General features: G+C 40.9%; 1 protein-coding gene across 1 annotated transcript; it reads right to left on the reverse strand.

The window, feature by feature from the left end:
* Window positions 1-206: 206 nt before the first annotated feature.
* LOC135519883 (intermembrane lipid transfer protein VPS13B) lies at window positions 207-8,413 on the reverse strand. The gene is made up of 4 exons (XM_064945083.1): window positions 8,277-8,413; window positions 5,384-5,542; window positions 1,593-1,736; window positions 207-245 (listed from the first exon to the last, which is right to left on the reverse strand). The coding sequence occupies exons 2-4, from the start codon at window positions 5,528-5,530 to the stop codon at window positions 207-209; spliced, it is 330 nt and encodes a 109-aa protein (XP_064801155.1). The 5' UTR covers window positions 5,531-5,542; window positions 8,277-8,413.
* Between the last annotated feature and the right edge of the window lie 8,638 nt (window positions 8,414-17,051).

Genomic DNA, 17,051 nt, shown 5'->3' on the forward strand with positions numbered 1-17,051 from the left:
TCTAGAATGTGATGAACTGCGCCATGGGGCTGTTGGACTGCTGAGTGGACAGAGGGGGTTCTGGGTAGAGGAGTCTAGAATGTGCTGAGTGGACAGAGGGGGTTCTGGGTAGAGGAGTCTAGAATGTGCTGAGTGAACAGAGTGGGTTCTGGGTAGAGGAGTCTAGAATGTGATGAGGGGACAGAGGGGGTTCTGGGTAGAGGAGTCTAGAATGTGATGAACTGCGCCATGGGGCTGTTGGACTGCTGAGGGGACAGAGGGGGTTCTGGGTAGAGGAGTCTAGAATGTGCTGAGGGGACAGAGTGGGTTCTGGGTAGAGGAGTCTAGAATGTGCTGAGGGGACAGAGTGGGTTCTGGGTAGAGGAGTCTAGAATGTGCTGAGGGGACAGAGGGGGTTCTGGGTAGAGAAATCTAGAATGTGGTGAACAGAGTCATGGGGCTGTTGGACTGCTGAGGGGAGAGAGGGGGTTCTGGGTAGAGGAATCTAGAATGTGCTGAGGGGACAGAGGGGGTTCTGGGTAGAGAAATCTAGAATGTGGTGAACTGAGCCATGGGGCTGTTGGACTGCTGAGGGGACAGAGGGGGTTCTGGGTAGAGGAGTCTAGAATGTGCTGCGGAGACAGAGAGGGTTCTGGGTAAAGGAGTCTAGAATGTGCTGCGGAGACAGAGGGGGTTCTGGGTAGAGGAGTCTAGAATGTGCTGAGGGGACAGAGGGGGTTCTGGGTAGAGGAGTCTAGAATGTGCTGAGTGGACAGAGTGGGTTCTGGGTAGAGGAGTCTAGAATGTGCTGAGGGGACAGAGGGGGTTCTGGGTAGAGAAATCTAGAATGTGGTGAACAGAGTCATGGGGCTGTTGGACTGCTGAGGGGAGAGAGGGGGTTCTGGGTAGAGGAATCTAGAATGTGATAAACTGAGCCATGGGGCTGTTGGACTGCTGAGGGGACAGAGGGGGTTCTGGGTAGAGGAATCTAGAATGTGATAAACTGAGTCATGGGGCTGTTGGACTGCTGAGGGGAGAGAGGGGGTTCTGGGTAGAGGAATCTAGAATGTGATAAACTGAGCCATGGGGCTGTTGGACTGCTGAGGGGACAGAGGGGTTCTGGGTAGAGGAGTCTAGAATGTGCTGCGGAGACAGAGAGGGTTCTGGGTAAAGGAGTCTAGAATGTGCTGCGGAGACAGAGGGGGTTCTGGGTAGAGGAGTCTAGAATGTGCTGCGGAGACAGAGAGGGTTCTGGGTAAAGGAGTCTAGAATGTGCTGCGGAGACAGAGGGGGTTCTGGGTAGAGGAGTCTAGAAAGGAAGTTGGATCGGGAAGAAACCAACAACACGTTTTAAACCAAGTCTATTCCATGTGGAACGTTATATGACAGAGATTATTAACTTGGGTCGTGTAAAAACCTCTCCCCTTAAGATATCGAGGAAGGCTTGAACTTCTTTCAGGGATACAGCAAGACTGTAGGTCTCAGAAACACACACCACCTTCGGAATGCCATGACGGTATGCACTAAATTGGAGTACTGCACTTGTCTGCAGTGCACTAATCATCAGTGGGCTCCTGTATATATATATATATATAAAACCCGGCAGTACGAACCTGCGCTCCGTCCTTCAATTTGAGGATACACTCCATTGTGTTGATGGTGATGACCACGGCCTCGGAGCCCAGCTTGGTCCAGGGTACGTGGATACGCAGCTCATGGATGTGACCGCTCAGGAAGGTAACGGGCAGTTTCAGCTCCTAGACACAGGGAATCATATTAAATAAGGCCCTGCATTGGCTCAGTGGGTTGGAGCCTGGGTCTGGCAATGCTAAGGGACGTGGGGTACGATCTCTACAGGAGATGAGGGTAGGATCTCTACAGGAGATGAGGGTAGGATCTCTACAGGAGATCATCTGTGGACAACTGACCAGACATGAGGGTACGATCTCCTCTAACTTCTCAACAAGAATAAGTCAACAGGAAACCTTCTGTATAGAAATTGGATTGGGGACCATATTTTTAGACCTTTAGGCCCTGATTTCATATTAACTTTTTAGGCATGTCAGTTCAGAAAAATATATTATTTACAATGACGGCCTAACAGGGAATTGTGGGTTAACTGCCTTGTTCGGGGACAGAACAACAGATTTCTACCTTGCAGCTCGGGGATTCGATCCAGCAACCCCCCCTCTAACCCCTAGGCTACCTGCCTCCCCCCTCTAACCACTAGGCTACCTGCCTCCCCCCTCTAACCCCTAGGCTACCTGCCTGCCCCCCCCTCTAACCACTAGGCTACCTGCCTCCCCCCCTCCCCTAACCACTAGGCTACCTGCCTCCCCCCCTCCCCTAACCACTAGGCTACCTGCCTCCCCCTCCCCTAACCACTAGGCTACCTGCCTCCCCCTCCCCTAACCACTAGGCTACCTGCCTCCCCCTCCCCTAACCACTAGGCTACCTGCCTCCCCCTCCCCTAACCACTAGGCTACCTGCCTCCCCCTCCCCTAACCACTAGGCTACCTGCCTCCCCCTCCCTCTAACCACTAGGCTACCTGCCCCCCTCTAACCACTAGGCTACCTGCCTCCCCCTAACCACTAGGCTACCTGCCCCCCCCCCACCTAACCACTAGGCTACCTGCCTCCCCCTAACCACTAGGCAACCTGCCCCCCTAACCACTAGGCTACCCGCCCCCTAACCACTAGGCTACCCCCCCTAACCACTAGGCTACCCGCCCCCTGACCACTAGGCTACCTAAAGTGATCACTAAAATCCACATTGAGTTACAGCCGCGTCATCAATCACTGGACACAGACTGTTTGACATCAGCTCTGGTGGGATCCCAGCCCCTGTCCCTGGGATCCCAGCCCCTGTCCCTGGGATCCCAGCCCCTGTCCCTGGGATCCCAGCCCCTGTCCCTGGGATCCCAGCCCCTGTCCCTGGGATCCCAGCCCCTGTCCCTGGGTGTCACTGTTGAGCAGGAACAGACAGGAGGCAGGGTGACACGTCGAGCCACCGGACGATGGAACAAGTGACCTCTGGTGGGAAAAGACTCCAATTGAGACTGACATGACCTGCATTCATAAAGTGACCTCAGGAAAAGAGCAGACTCAGATTGAGACTGACATGACCTCCATTCATAAAGTGACCTCAGGTAAAGGGCAGACTCAGATTGAGACTGACATGACCTCCATTCATAAAGTGACCTCAGGTAAAGGGCAGACTCAGATTGAGACTGACATGACCTCCATTCATAAAGTGACCTCAGGTAAAGGGCAGACTCAGATTGAGACTGACATGACCTCCATTCATAAAGTGACCTCAGGTAAAGGGCAGACTCAGATTGAGACTGACATGACCTCCATTCATAAAGTGACCTCAGGTAAAGAGCAGACTCAGATTGAGACTGACATGACCTCCATTCATAAAGTGACCTCAGGTAAAGGGCAGACTCAGATTGTGACTGACATGACCTCCATTCATAAAGTGACCTCAGGTAAAGGGCAGACTCAGATTGAGACTGACATGACCTCCATTCATAAAGTGACCTCAGGTAAAGGGCAGACTCAGATTGTGACTGACATGACCTCCATTCATAAAGTGACCTCAGGTAAAGGGCAGACTCAGATTGAGACTGACATGACCTCCATTCATAAAGTGACCTCAGGTAAAGGGCAGACTCAGATTGAGACTGACATGACCTGCATTCATAAAGTGACCTCAGGTAAAGGGCAGACTCAGATTGAGACTGACATGACCTCCATTCATAAAGTGACCTCAGGTAAAGGGCAGACTCAGATTGAGACTGACATGACCTCCATTCATAAAGTGACCTCAGGTAAAGGGCAGACTCAGATTGAGACTGACATGACCTCCATTCATAAAGTGACCTCAGGTAAAGGGCAGACTCAGATTGAGACTGACATGACCTCCATTCATAAAGTGACCTCAGGTAAAGGGCAGACTCAGATTGAGACTGACATGACCTCCATTCATAAAGTGACCTCAGGTAAAGAGCAGACTCAGATTGAGACTGACATGACCTGCATTCATAAAGTGACCTCAGGTAAAGGGCAGACTCAGATTGAGACTGACATGACCTCCATTCATAAAGTGACCTCAGGTAAAGGGCAGACTCAGATTGAGACTGACATGACCTCCATTCATAAAGTGACCTCAGGAAAAGAGCAGATAAAGTCAATAGCATTACTAAGAGTTATTCCTGGACATTACAGGGGTATTACAGTGTTAATACCAGGTTATTACAGTGTTATTACAGTGCAAATAGTGTTAATACCAGGTTATTATAGTGTTATTACAGGGGTATTATAGTGTTAATACAAGGTTATTATAGTGTTATTACAGGGGTATTATAGTGTTAATACCAGGTTATTACAGTGTTATTACAGGGGTATTATAGTGTTAATACCAGGTTATTACAGTGTTATTACAGTGCAATTAGTGTTAATACCAGATTACTACAGGGGTATTACAGTGTTATTACTGGGGTAATACAGTGTTATTACAGGGGTACTACAGTGTTATTACAGGGGTACTACAGTGTTATTACAGGGGTACTACAGTGTTATTACAGGGGTACTACAGTGTTATTACAGGGGTACTACATGGGTATTACAGTGTTATTACAGGGGTATTACAGTGTTAATACCAGGTTATTATAGTGTTATTACAGGGGTATTACAGTGTTAATACCAGGTTATTACAGGGCTATTACAGGGGTATTATAGTGTTATTACAGGGGTACTACAGTGTTATTACAGGGGTATTATAGTGTTATTACAGGGGTATTATAGTGTTATTACAGGGGTATTATAGTGTTATTACTGGGGTAATACAGTGTTATTACAGGGGTACTACAGTGTTATTACAGGGGTACTACAGTGTTATTACAGGGGTACTACAGTGTTATTACAGGGGTACTACAGTGTTATTACAGGGGTACTACATGGGTATTACAGTGTTATTACAGGGGTATTACAGTGTTAATACCAGGTTATTATAGTGTTATTACAGGGGTATTACAGTGTTAATACCAGGTTATTACAGGGCTATTACAGGGGTATTATAGTGTTATTACAGGGGTACTACAGTGTTATTACAGGGGTATTATAGTGTTAATACCAGGGTATTATAGTGTTAATACCAGGTTATTACAGGGCTATTACAGGGGTATTATAGTGTTATTACAGGGGTATTATAGTGTTATTACAGGGGTATTATAGTGTTATTACAGGGGTACTACAGTGTTATTACAGGGGTACTACAGTGTTATTACAGGGGTACTACAGTGGTATTACAGGGGTATTATAGTGTTAATACCAGGTTATTACTGTGTTATTACAGTGTTACTACGCTTTATTCTAGTTTAATTCCAGGATGAATCCATACCTGCTCCAGGACATCCAGCTTCAGCTCCAGCTTGCTCAGTACTACGTCTCCTCCCCATAGCGACAGCTGCAGGTCAGAGGGCTTCAGGTTCTTGATGTATTTGTTCACGTAGGTCATCAACAGGGGCGTGACATAGGACTCCAACATCCTGCCTCTGTCCTGGACCACAAACACAACAGGGAAGAAAGGAGTCATTCCAAGTCACAAACATAGTTTAAAAAAATAAATAAAGGTTGAATAAAGCAAGTTGATTTAGCCAAATAACATATCTGGTAACCGAGGGCTATCCTTAGCTAGCCAAATAACATATCTGGTAACCGAGGGCTATCCTTAGCTAGCCAAATAACATATCTGGTAACCGAGGGCGATCCTTAGCTAGCCAAATAACATATCTGGTAACCGAGGGCTATCCTTAGCTAGCCAAATAACATATCTGGTAAACGAGGGCTATCCTTAGCTAGCCAAATAACATATCTGGTAACCGAGGGCTATCCTTAGCTAGCCAAATAACATATCTGGTAACCGAGGGCTATCCTTAGCTAGCCAAATAACATATCTGGTAATCGAGGGCTATCCTTAGCTAGCCAAATAACATATCTGGTAACCGAGGGCTATCCTTAGTTAGCCAAATAACATATCTGGTAACCGAGGGCTATCCTTAGCTAGCCAAATAACATATCTGGTAAACGAGAGCTATCCTTAACTAGCCAAATAACATATCTGGTAAACGAGGGCTATCCTTAGCTAGCCAAATAACATATCTGGTAAATGAGGGCTATCCTTAGCTAGCCAAATAACATATCTGGTAACCGAGGGCTATCCTTAGCTAGCCAAATAACATATCTGGTAACCGAGGGCTATCCTTAGCTAGCCAAATAACATCTGGTAAACGAGGGCTATCCTTAGCTAGCCAAACAACATCTGGTTACCGAGGGCTATCCTTAGCTAGCCAAATAATATCTGGTAACCGAGGGCTATCCTTAGCTAGCCAAATAACATATCTGGTAACCGAGGGCTATCCTTAGCTAGCCAAATAACATCTGGTAAACGAGGGCTATCCTTAGCTAGCCAAATAACATCTGGTAAACGAGGGCTATCCTTAGCTAGCCAAACAACATCTGGTAACCAAGGGCTATCCTTAGCTAGCCATGCCTACAGCCCTTCAAAAAGCCCTCCAGTCAAACTAACTTCCCTAGCTAGAGATGCAGGACTGTAGAGAACTGGTAGAACCAGTCACATGGTAATGTGTGTTATAGATCGTCCTTTATTTGACAACATTAAAGTTACAGCTAACCACCTCACACAACATCATGTGGTTTTGCCTTTTCATGTATGCAAAGCTATGTGACTTGAGTGTGGATCATTTGCTAGATTGCATTGCTTACGTAGTGAGACTATAGAGTTTATCAACGTTGTTATTCACTGAGCATTTATTCCTCGTGTCACAATTTTTTATTTGTCATATTTAACTCTGCATTGTTGGAAAAGGGACCCATAACTATTTCATGGTTAGTTTTACTTGAAAATAAAAATAAAAGAGAGAGCCGCACGCTGTCGAAACGTTGGTATTACATTTTTGCATCTGAGCTCCAAGAGTGTGCGGCTCTGTTTTATTTTTATTTTCAAGTTTCTACTCCGCTAGCCAGCACCTCATCTTAATAGGTGTGCGTTGCTTTTTCTTCTAGATGGTTAGTTTTACACCTGTTGTTTACGAAGCATGAGACAAATACAATTTGACTTGAACTGTGATAGCTCACTACAGCCTGGCAGCTAGCTAGATAGTGTAGCCATAGAGAATGATAGAGGCCTCTAGTGACCATTTAAGCATAGGCAGGACCATGAAGGGCTTCCACCATACTTCCGCCATTTTAAAGTAGTTAACTGGGTGGGGATTCCTATGAGTTGTAGCCTCAATAGCGCTACCTATGCCGTCACTGACGCTACAGCGGCACAGATTATTTTTTTAAATAAATTATTCCTCCATCTATTAAATTACATTTGCTTAATTGGCATGAGGTAACAATGTACATATTGCCAAAGCTTATTTTGGATATTTACAATATAAAAATGAGAAATTGTCAACGGTATAACAGTAACAACAACCAAGTGTCGAAATAGCCATACATTCAACAATAACAATAAGCATACAGTGGAGGTTGATTGGGCTATCTATCTCTATGGGTGTATCTGATGTGTACTGGCGCTTTCATCTGGATTAAATCCAATTTATGTTTAATCTAGAATGTGGTCGGAGGCACAATATGGATGATGAGACGCATGTTGCTGAGCCTCTGGAGGCATGAAGAGGCCACCACCTCGCCAGGCACCTCTAACAACGAGGAGGGCTCCGTATAGTTCCGCATTGACATGATTGGTTGACTGTAGGTGAGGGCGGGAAGTCCCTGTATAAACACAAACTCGCTTCCTTCACGTCTTCCTTCCACAGCTGCTCTACGAAGCGCAACAAGTATTAACGCCATGACTTCTGCAGAGGCCGTATCACCGTAAATACCGCACGACCAATGCAGACATCGGACTGACCATGAAGCGCCTTTAAAAGGACATCATAATATTGTTGATTGGGGTCCATACAATGCAACCCAGCTAGCTAGCACAGTTAGCATGCAAGTTTCAACAAACTTGTGGCCCTGGCACGTACCATTAGTTATCTACCTAGATAGCAGCAATTAATAAGGCTGGTTAGAGTTAGTTCGCTAGCTGATTAGTTATTGGACTATTATAAACGGGTGTCTGTGTTACATTCTGGTAAAGTGTTGGCTCGCCAAATGACAGTTGAGTTGGATAGCTCCAGTCCTAACCTTAGCCTAGCTAGATATCTAGCCATTTCAGTAGCCAAATAAACGAAGCTTATACGACTGCTGTCTCTACTTACACTCAATTATTTGCCTTACGTGTTTGCTGCAGTTTTCAATGAATCTCTTCGGTAGCACACTAGTTAATTCATCCCGTTAGCTGAAGCAAGGCACATTTTTGTCTCAGGCAAACGTCATCGTCAACTAACACAGAACTTCCGCGTGTTAACTGTGTCGTCATTTCCTGGTTAGGTATCAAACACCACGCCCCCCGTGATGGGACCAAACCAATACATTTACGCGGTTCCCTTTCCTTGTCTTGTCTCATTCATAAAATATAGTGAATTGTGTTTAGAGCAAAATGGTGTAAATTTATCAAGCGCAATTGAAACACAAAACGATTGCGGTTTGAGGCTACATGATCTGCATACAAGTAGCTAGTCAACTTCTTAAATTTAGCTCATGAATGGTTTGATTATAATTCTAGCATGATACAGTAATTAAAATTAAAATAGATTGATAGTAGAAAATGTATGGCTATAATAAAAATGTATCAAATGTTGCACCAGAGTACTTGGAATAGGAATAAACAATAAATGCTAAATGTGTCGTTCATCATGCTGAAATCTTTAAACGAATGTTTCGTCTTTAGATTCTAGTCTCCAGAAGTCTGCAGGTGTCAACTGCTCGTCATTGTCGACATGTTGATTACTTCTCCCAGCAAATTCTGAAATGTCTGATTTCAATACAATAGAATGAAAAATAGCAGATCACATAGGTCAATGCGTTTATTATTGTATTACTGTTATGTTCATTTTCTCTGGAGATTTCAAATATAAGAAAATAATCTGATTTAAACCACATACTGCTTGAGCATGTTGTTGAATTCTGATGTTTATTCCATTTCATATTAAAAACTTCTCCCTTATTTCCAGGTGTAGTTTTACAAATCAACACTTATTCCTCTCGTCTCCTTACATAGTCAAATAAATTTAAAAAAGACAATCAGCAGTTTCTACATCCATTTTTGGACTTATAAATTAATGGTATGCACCCATTGATTGTTGAAGAATATAACGTCTAAACGCCTCATGAGTTTAGTTCCACTGTCACACCCCATCAGTACCCTAAATATACAGGGCCTTCAGAGAGTATCCATACCCCTTCACTTATTCCACATGTTGTTGTGCTACAGCCTGAATTCAAAATGGATTAAATATATTTCTATTCTCACCCATCTACACACAATACCCCATCATGACAAAGTGGAGAAAAACATTATTTTTAGAAATGTTTGCAAATGTATTGAAAATTAAATACAGAAATATCTAATGTACATAAGAATTCACACACCCCTGAGTCAATACATGTTAGAATCACCTTTGGCAGCAAATACAGCTGTGAGTCTTTCTGGGTAAGTCTCTAAGATTGATTACAGCTGTTAGTCTTTCTGGGTTAAGTCTCTAAGATTGATAACAGCTGTTAGTCTTTCTGGGTAAGTCTCTAAGAGCTTTGAACAACCAATATTTGCCCATTATTATTATCTGTTAAATTGGTATTGATCGTTGCTAGACAACTGTTTACAGGTCTGGCCTTAGATTTTCAAGCAGATTTTTATCAAAACTGTAACTCGTCCAATCAGGAACATTCACTGTTGTTTTGGTAATCACCTCCAGTGTAGAATTATCCTGATGTTTTAGGTTCTTGTCTGTTGAAAGGTGAATTCATCTCACCATTGTCCTGTTGAAAGGTGAATTAATCACCATTGTCCTGTTGAAAGGTGAATTCATCTCACCATTGTCCTGTTGAAAGTGAATTAATCTCACCATTGTCTGGTGAAAAGCAGACTGAACCAGGTTTTTATCTAGGATTTTGCCTGCGCTTAAATCCAATTTTTTTTTTTTTTTTATCCTGACCACCTCCCCAGTCATTAACGATTACAAGCACACCCAAAACACTCAGGCTCCCGAGTGGCACAGCCATCTAAGCCACTGCATCTCAGTGCAAGAGGTGATACCTGTAATTCTTGGTAGTGACTGGGTGTATTGATACACCATCCAAAGTGTAATTAAGAACTTCACCATGCTCAAAGGGATATTCATTGTCTGAGTTTTTTTGTTGTTGAATCCAGGCTGAATCACATGTGGCTGTGATTGGGAGTCCCTTAGGGTGGTGAACAATTGGCCCAGCATTGTCCGGGATAGTGCGTCATTGTAAAATAAGATTTTTTTCTTAACTGATTTGCCTACTTAAATAAATGTTAAATACATGTTTTTTTTTTATAAATATGCAGTCACCACTATGGTAGAAAATACATAGAGTGGTACTCAGTAATGTGTTGTATTGGATTTGCCCCAAACACAACACTTTGTATTCAGAACAAAAAGTTAATTGCTTTGCCACATTTTTTGCAGTTTTACTTTAGTGCCTAGTCGCAAACAGGATGCATGTTTTGGAATAATTTTTATTCTGTACAGACTTCCTTCTTTTCCCTCTGTAAATTAGGTTAGTATTGTGGAGTAACTACAATGTTGTTGATCCATCCTCAGTTTTCTCTTATCACAGCCATTAAACTCATTAACTGTTTTTAAAGTCACCATTGGCCTCATGGTGAAATCCCTGAGTGGTTTCCTTCCTCTCCGGCTACTGAGTTAGGAAGGGCGCCTGTATCTTGGTAGTGACTTGATACACCATCCAAAGTGTAATTGAGAACTTCACCATGATCAAAGGGATATTCAATGTCTGCTTCTTTTTTTTTACCCCTCTACCAACGGGTTGCCTTCTTTCCGAGGCATTGGAAAACCTCCCTGGTCTCTGTGGTTGAATCTGTGCTCGACTGAGGGACCTTACAGATAATTATATGTGTGTGTGGGGTACAGCGAGGAAGCAGTCATTAAATAAAATCATGTTGAACACTATTATTGCACACAGAGTGAGTCCGTGCAACTTGTTATGTGGCTTGTTGCTCCTGAACGTATTGAGCCGAAACGAAGTGGTTTAATAGTTATTGACTCAAGACATTTCAGCTGTTCCTTTTTTATTAATTTGTAAGAATCTCAAAAAGCATCATTTTTTAATTTTTCCTTTATTTAACTAGGCAAGTCAGTTAAGAACACATTCTTCTTTTCAATGACGGCCTGGGAACAGTGGGTTAACTGCCTGTTCAGGGGCAGAACGATAGATTTGTACCTTGTCAGCTCAGGGGTTTGAACTCACAACCTTCCGGTTACTAGTCTCTAACGCTCTAACCACTAGGCTACACTGCCACCCATTTCACATTGACATTATGGGGTATTGTGGGTAGGCCAGTGACAAATTATTATTATTTTATTATTTTTACCATTTCAAATTCAGCCTGTAACATAACAACCTGGATAAGATGTGAATAATTTCTATCAACTTATTTTAATCCTATGTTTAGTTAATTCATTAAAGAAAGGTTAAATAAAATGTTTTGTTTTTTGTAAATAAAATAAAAATTTGTAAACACAGAAAATATAATCAAATTATTATAGCCTCTGGTTAAAACTATCATATGTTGAAATCATGGAGGGTCAATCCTTGTATCCACAGTTCTGTCTATGAATTTGAGAGTGGTTCCATTTCTCCTTGCTCATCCCTCAGCTGGTTGCCTGAACTGGAGGTGGGGAGGCCGCTTTGTTATTGTTTCTAATGCTGATTGCCTCTTTAATGAACCCTAAAAAAAAATATGTTCCTTTTATGTAACAAAATGTATAACTAACATAGTCCTGTCTAGTTTGTTATTTATTCCAGAATAAAGGTCTCTGGTATCTATTGTTATATTACCATAATAAAAGTCTGGTGCATAATAAACAGGCCTGGTGTCAGCTAGGGTTGTCCAACGTTATATTGTTGTTGTTATATAGAGTCAGGGGTAAGTGAGGCTATTGAGCACTTAGCTGTTATCCTCTCTCAGTGAGATAAGGCTAGTGAGGACACAGCCCTAACCCTGGCCCCAACCCTGGCCCTAAACCTGGCCTCAACCCTGGCCCTAAACCTGGCCTCAACCCTGGCCCTAACCCTGGCCCCAACCTTGGACATGTGAGTTCCCAACCCTGGCCCCAACCCTGGCCCTAAACCTGGCCCTAAACCTGGCCCTAACCCTGGCCCTAACCCTGGCCCAAACCTGGCCCCAACCCTGGCCTGGCCCAAACCCTGGCCCTAACCCTGGCCCTAACCCTGGCCCTAACCCTAATATAGTGTAACTTTTGACTCCTGAGTTCCCATTCTTAGACCCTGGCCCCAACCCTAACCCTAACCCTAATATAGTGTAACTTTTGACTCTTCAGTTAGACATGTGAGTTCCCATTCTTAGCCCCTGGCCCCAACCCTGGCCCTAAACCTGGCCCTAACCCTGGCCTCAACCCTGGCCCTAACCCTGGTCCTAACCCTGGCCCTAATATAGTGTAACTTTTGACTCTTCAGTTAGACATGTGAGTTCCCATTCTTAGCCCCTGGCCCCTACCCTAACCCTAACCCTGGCCTCAACCCTGGCCCTAACCCTGGCCCTAATATAGTGTAACTTTTGACTCTTCAGTTAGACATGTGAGTTCCCATTCTTAGCCCCTGGCCCCAACCCTGGCCCTAATGAGTTCCCATTCTTAGCCCCGATGACGTGTACACTGACTTGGCGTGGGTTTAGTGCTAACATGTGTCCTCGCACTGAAATTATTTAAAGAGAGGATTTTGTTTCAGCCAATAGTCAATGTAGCTGCTCCTTTGAGAGGATTTGTTCCAGCCAATAGTCAATGTAGCTGCTCCTTTGATGTCCAATCACAATATTAGAAACCCTTTGTCACTGCAAATAAAGTCAGGGTATGCCCACTGGATTGAAGTGTTTGACTAAAAACAATCACATTTCTTCAAAACATGAAGGGCTATAATACAAATAGAAATGAATAGCAAATGGACTGGTAAAGAGGTCTGAGAATATGTGAAAATACTGTCCCGTTTGTGAACGCTCCTGTCAACGGCAGGACATCGGACAGCTCAATATTTGTTCCTTTTAAGATCGACTTTCCTCGAGTTTCACCCTAAATCTTCGGGCTCCCCATGGCGTTTCAGGCTACAGCTTAACCTTCCCAAGAAGGTCATTTTCCCTGTTCGAAATGGGAAAGCTTCGGAGCGGGGTTACATAGAAGGGGTTTAAATGTGGAGCCAGATTAAACGTCAAACTCACTTATACAGCGTTTAGGGGTTTGTTACTCGGGTTAGTTTTAGCACACTTGTTGCCAAGCAGTCGTCATAATATAGCTTTTGATTATGACGTGAGCTTTCAGTGTGCGTGTGTTTTGAATATCGAACTTCTTTTTGAAAGAACAGACCCGGATGATGACATTACGATGTGTTACAGATGTCATGGTTACGACTTACCAATGTTTGTTAGTTGTGTTAAATATTTATTTAGAAAAATATATAGTTAATTGTTGTGGTTTTTTTTTAATTCAAGTGTATTCTTATAGGCCTAATTTTTAAAATCCGAAATGTGTGTTTTGTTATTACATATATTACTCAAATATTGTTTTAAAAAAAAATACAAATAAATGTAAGAATATTGTTATATTGTAATGGTATTATTAGTATTATTAAGAGTAAAGCACTGTCGGTCATTTGTTCCATTAATTCTAAATTAAGTTGACAATGTTTTCCTGGTTATCAAACGTATAAATAAAAGGGTTACAGACCATAATCATTTAAAAAAAAAGGAAACTAGATCAAATAGAAAAATAGTATCACATAATTCTAATTTACATCATTGAAATGTCGATTATTGTTAGCATTTCCTATCAATGAATATACACAGGATTATTAGTAGGCCCGTGGGGGTGTAAAGGGAGGCCTAGATACAGGACCAGTTGTCTTCCATCCGTCGTATGCTTCTGATTATTGTCATGATGGGTTCCATTGTTGTCGCTGTTGCGTTATTGTTTTTATATTGCTCTAAAATATGACAACTTCTGTCAGCTGTTGCACCGCTGTAGAATGGGGCTCTGTTTCAGTGCACCAATCGAAAGCGGTTGCTTTTTAGGTTATGCATTTCGCTGCACCTGCGATAACATCTGTGCAGGCCTACGCGACCAATAAACTTTGATTTGAAAATAGGAGGTAGGTCTATCATTTTGACCGAGTTACAACAGTACTTCCGGGTCAAAAGTCAGGCCCTATCTCTTATTATTCAACGATCACGTTGTTCTGAACATATTTTAACAATGAGAGACAGAGAGAGAGCGAGTCAGACAGAGAGACAAAGAGAGAGATAACACTATATTTCCTCACGCTTGTTTTTACCGGAGCACGTGGACGTGGAAACAAAAAATATGTTTTCTAGAAAATTACAAAATCTTTGGAGGCTTTACGCATTTCGTTTTCCAAGAGTTGACACGTCTTAGCAATAGCAGCGATGTTCATGTTCATTATTATTTGTGTCGACACTTGATCAAATATGTTGTCTCTTTACTGATTGGTGGAAAGACGTTCAACCATTGTCTTGATCTGGAACAATATGAAAATAGACGATTAAGAAAATCAAGATTATCATTATTATTATCAGGCCGACATACTATAACTGAATACCAGTAGGCGATAGGCTACTAGTAAAACATAATTATATAGTAGTGTAATAGCAATATCCTAATAATAACAATTGTAATACTTGATCTATAATAATAATAATAACAATAGTAATAATAATAACAATAATTATAATAATACATGTTTTCCAAACAAATGTATTTGATTTTGCATGAAAAATGTGTTGGGAACCGTCATTGTATATAAGAATTTGTTCTTAACGGACTTACCTAGTTAAATAAAGGTTAAATAAATAAAAACAATTTAAAACATTAACCTTCTGTGTAATTGTGCGTGTCCTTATGCCACTGTGGGCCCACTTTGCAGCTTCTTAAATGTATAATAACGATCAGTAGCGATCAGAGGCCATGGTGGAGATAAAGATATCAGATATGACGTGTTGCCCTGCTGCTAATGCTGCTAATTGAACGGCTAATGATCCTCTGTCAGCTGTCAGCTGTCATATAGATAGGATCATATTATAATTAGAATACACTCTATTACTAATCACACCATGACAGTAACACCAACAATAATACTACTCCTGTGGTAATACTACTGTAATACTACTACTGTAGTAATACTACTGTAATACTACTACTGTAATAATACTACTACTGTAGTAATACTACTGTAATACTACTACTGTGGTAATACTACTGTAATAATACTACTGTAGTAATACTACTACTGTAGTAATACTACTGTAATAATACTACTGTAATACTACTACTGTAATAATACTACTGTAGTAATACTACTGTAATACTACTGCTGTAATACTACTACTGTAATACTACTGCTGTAATACTACTGCTGTAATAATACTACTGTAATACTACTAATGTAATAATACTATTATAGTAATACCACTGTAATACTACTACTGTAATACTACTACTGTAGTAATACTACTGTAATACTACTAATGTAATAATACTATTATAGTAATACTACTACTGTAATAATACTACTGTAATATACTACTGTAATACTATACTGTAGTAATACAATGTAATACTACTACTGTAATACTACTGCTGTATAATACTACTGTAAAACTACTAACTGTAATAATACTACTGTAATAATAATACTATAATATACTATTGTAATAATACTACTGTAATAATACTACTGTAATAATACTATTATAATAATACCACTGTAATAATACTACTGTAATACTACTACTGTATTAATACTACTGTAATACTACTACTGTAATAATACTACTGGAATACTACCACTGTAATAATACTACTGTAGTAATACTACATGATGATAATACTGTAAAAATACTACTGTAGTAATACTACTGTAATAATAATATAATACTATTGTAGTAATACTACTGTAATAATACTACTGTAATAATACTATTGAATAATACCACTGTAATAATACTACTGTAATACTACTACTGTAGTAATACTAATACTACTACTGTAATAATACTATTGGAATAATAATAGTAATACTACTGTAATAATACTACTGTGATAATACCTACTGAAATAATACTACTGTAGTAATACTACTGTAATAATACTACTGTAGTAATACTACTGTAATACTACTAATGTGATAATACTACTGTAGTAATACTACTGTAATAATACTACTGTAATAATACTACTGTGATAATACTGCTGTAATAATACTACTGTAATACTACCTAATGTGATACTACCACTGTAGTAATACTACTGTAATAATACTACTGTAATACTACTACTGTAATAATACTACTGTAGTAATACTGCTGTAATAATACTACTGTAATACTACTACTGTGATAATACTACTGTAATACTACTACTGTGATAATACACTGTAGTAATTATACTACTGTAATAATACTACTGTAGTAATACTACAGAGTCATTCTCAAATAGGTCTACATGTTGCTTAGGCCAAGATAGTTGTATTTATGCAATGTTATTTTCTTCATTATAGGTTACTACAATACATTCTAGGATGTTGCTTAGGCCAAGATAGTTGTATTTATGCAATGTTATTTTCTTCATTATAGGTTACTACAATACATTACTAGGAGTGTATAGATGGAGCGTGTGAGTTACTACAATACATTACTAGGAGTTTATAGATGGAGCGTGTGAGTTACTGCAATACATTACTAGGAGTTTATAGATGGAGCGTGTGAGTTACTACAATACATTACTTGGAGTTTATAGATGGAGCGTGTGAGTTACTACAATACATTACTAGGAGTTTATAGATGGAGCGTGTGAGTTACTACA

This window comes from Oncorhynchus masou, chromosome 29, assembly GCF_036934945.1.
Source record: "Oncorhynchus masou masou isolate Uvic2021 chromosome 29, UVic_Omas_1.1, whole genome shotgun sequence".
NCBI lineage: Eukaryota > Metazoa > Chordata > Actinopteri > Salmoniformes > Salmonidae > Oncorhynchus > Oncorhynchus masou.

Excerpts from the sequence above, each read along its gene's own strand:
- LOC135519883 (XM_064945083.1), bottom strand. The coding sequence starts at position 5,530 with ATGTTGGAGTCCTATGTCACGCCCCTGTTGATGACCTACGTGAACAAA. Across the intron at positions 1,737-5,383 it reads AGCTGGATGTCCTGGAGCAG|GAGCTGAAACTGCCCGTTAC; the intron begins GTATGGATTCAT and ends CCCTGTGTCTAG. Across the intron at positions 246-1,592 it reads AATTGAAGGACGGAGCGCAG|CAGTCCAACAGCCCCATGGC; the intron begins GTTCGTACTGCC and ends CTGTCCCCTCAG.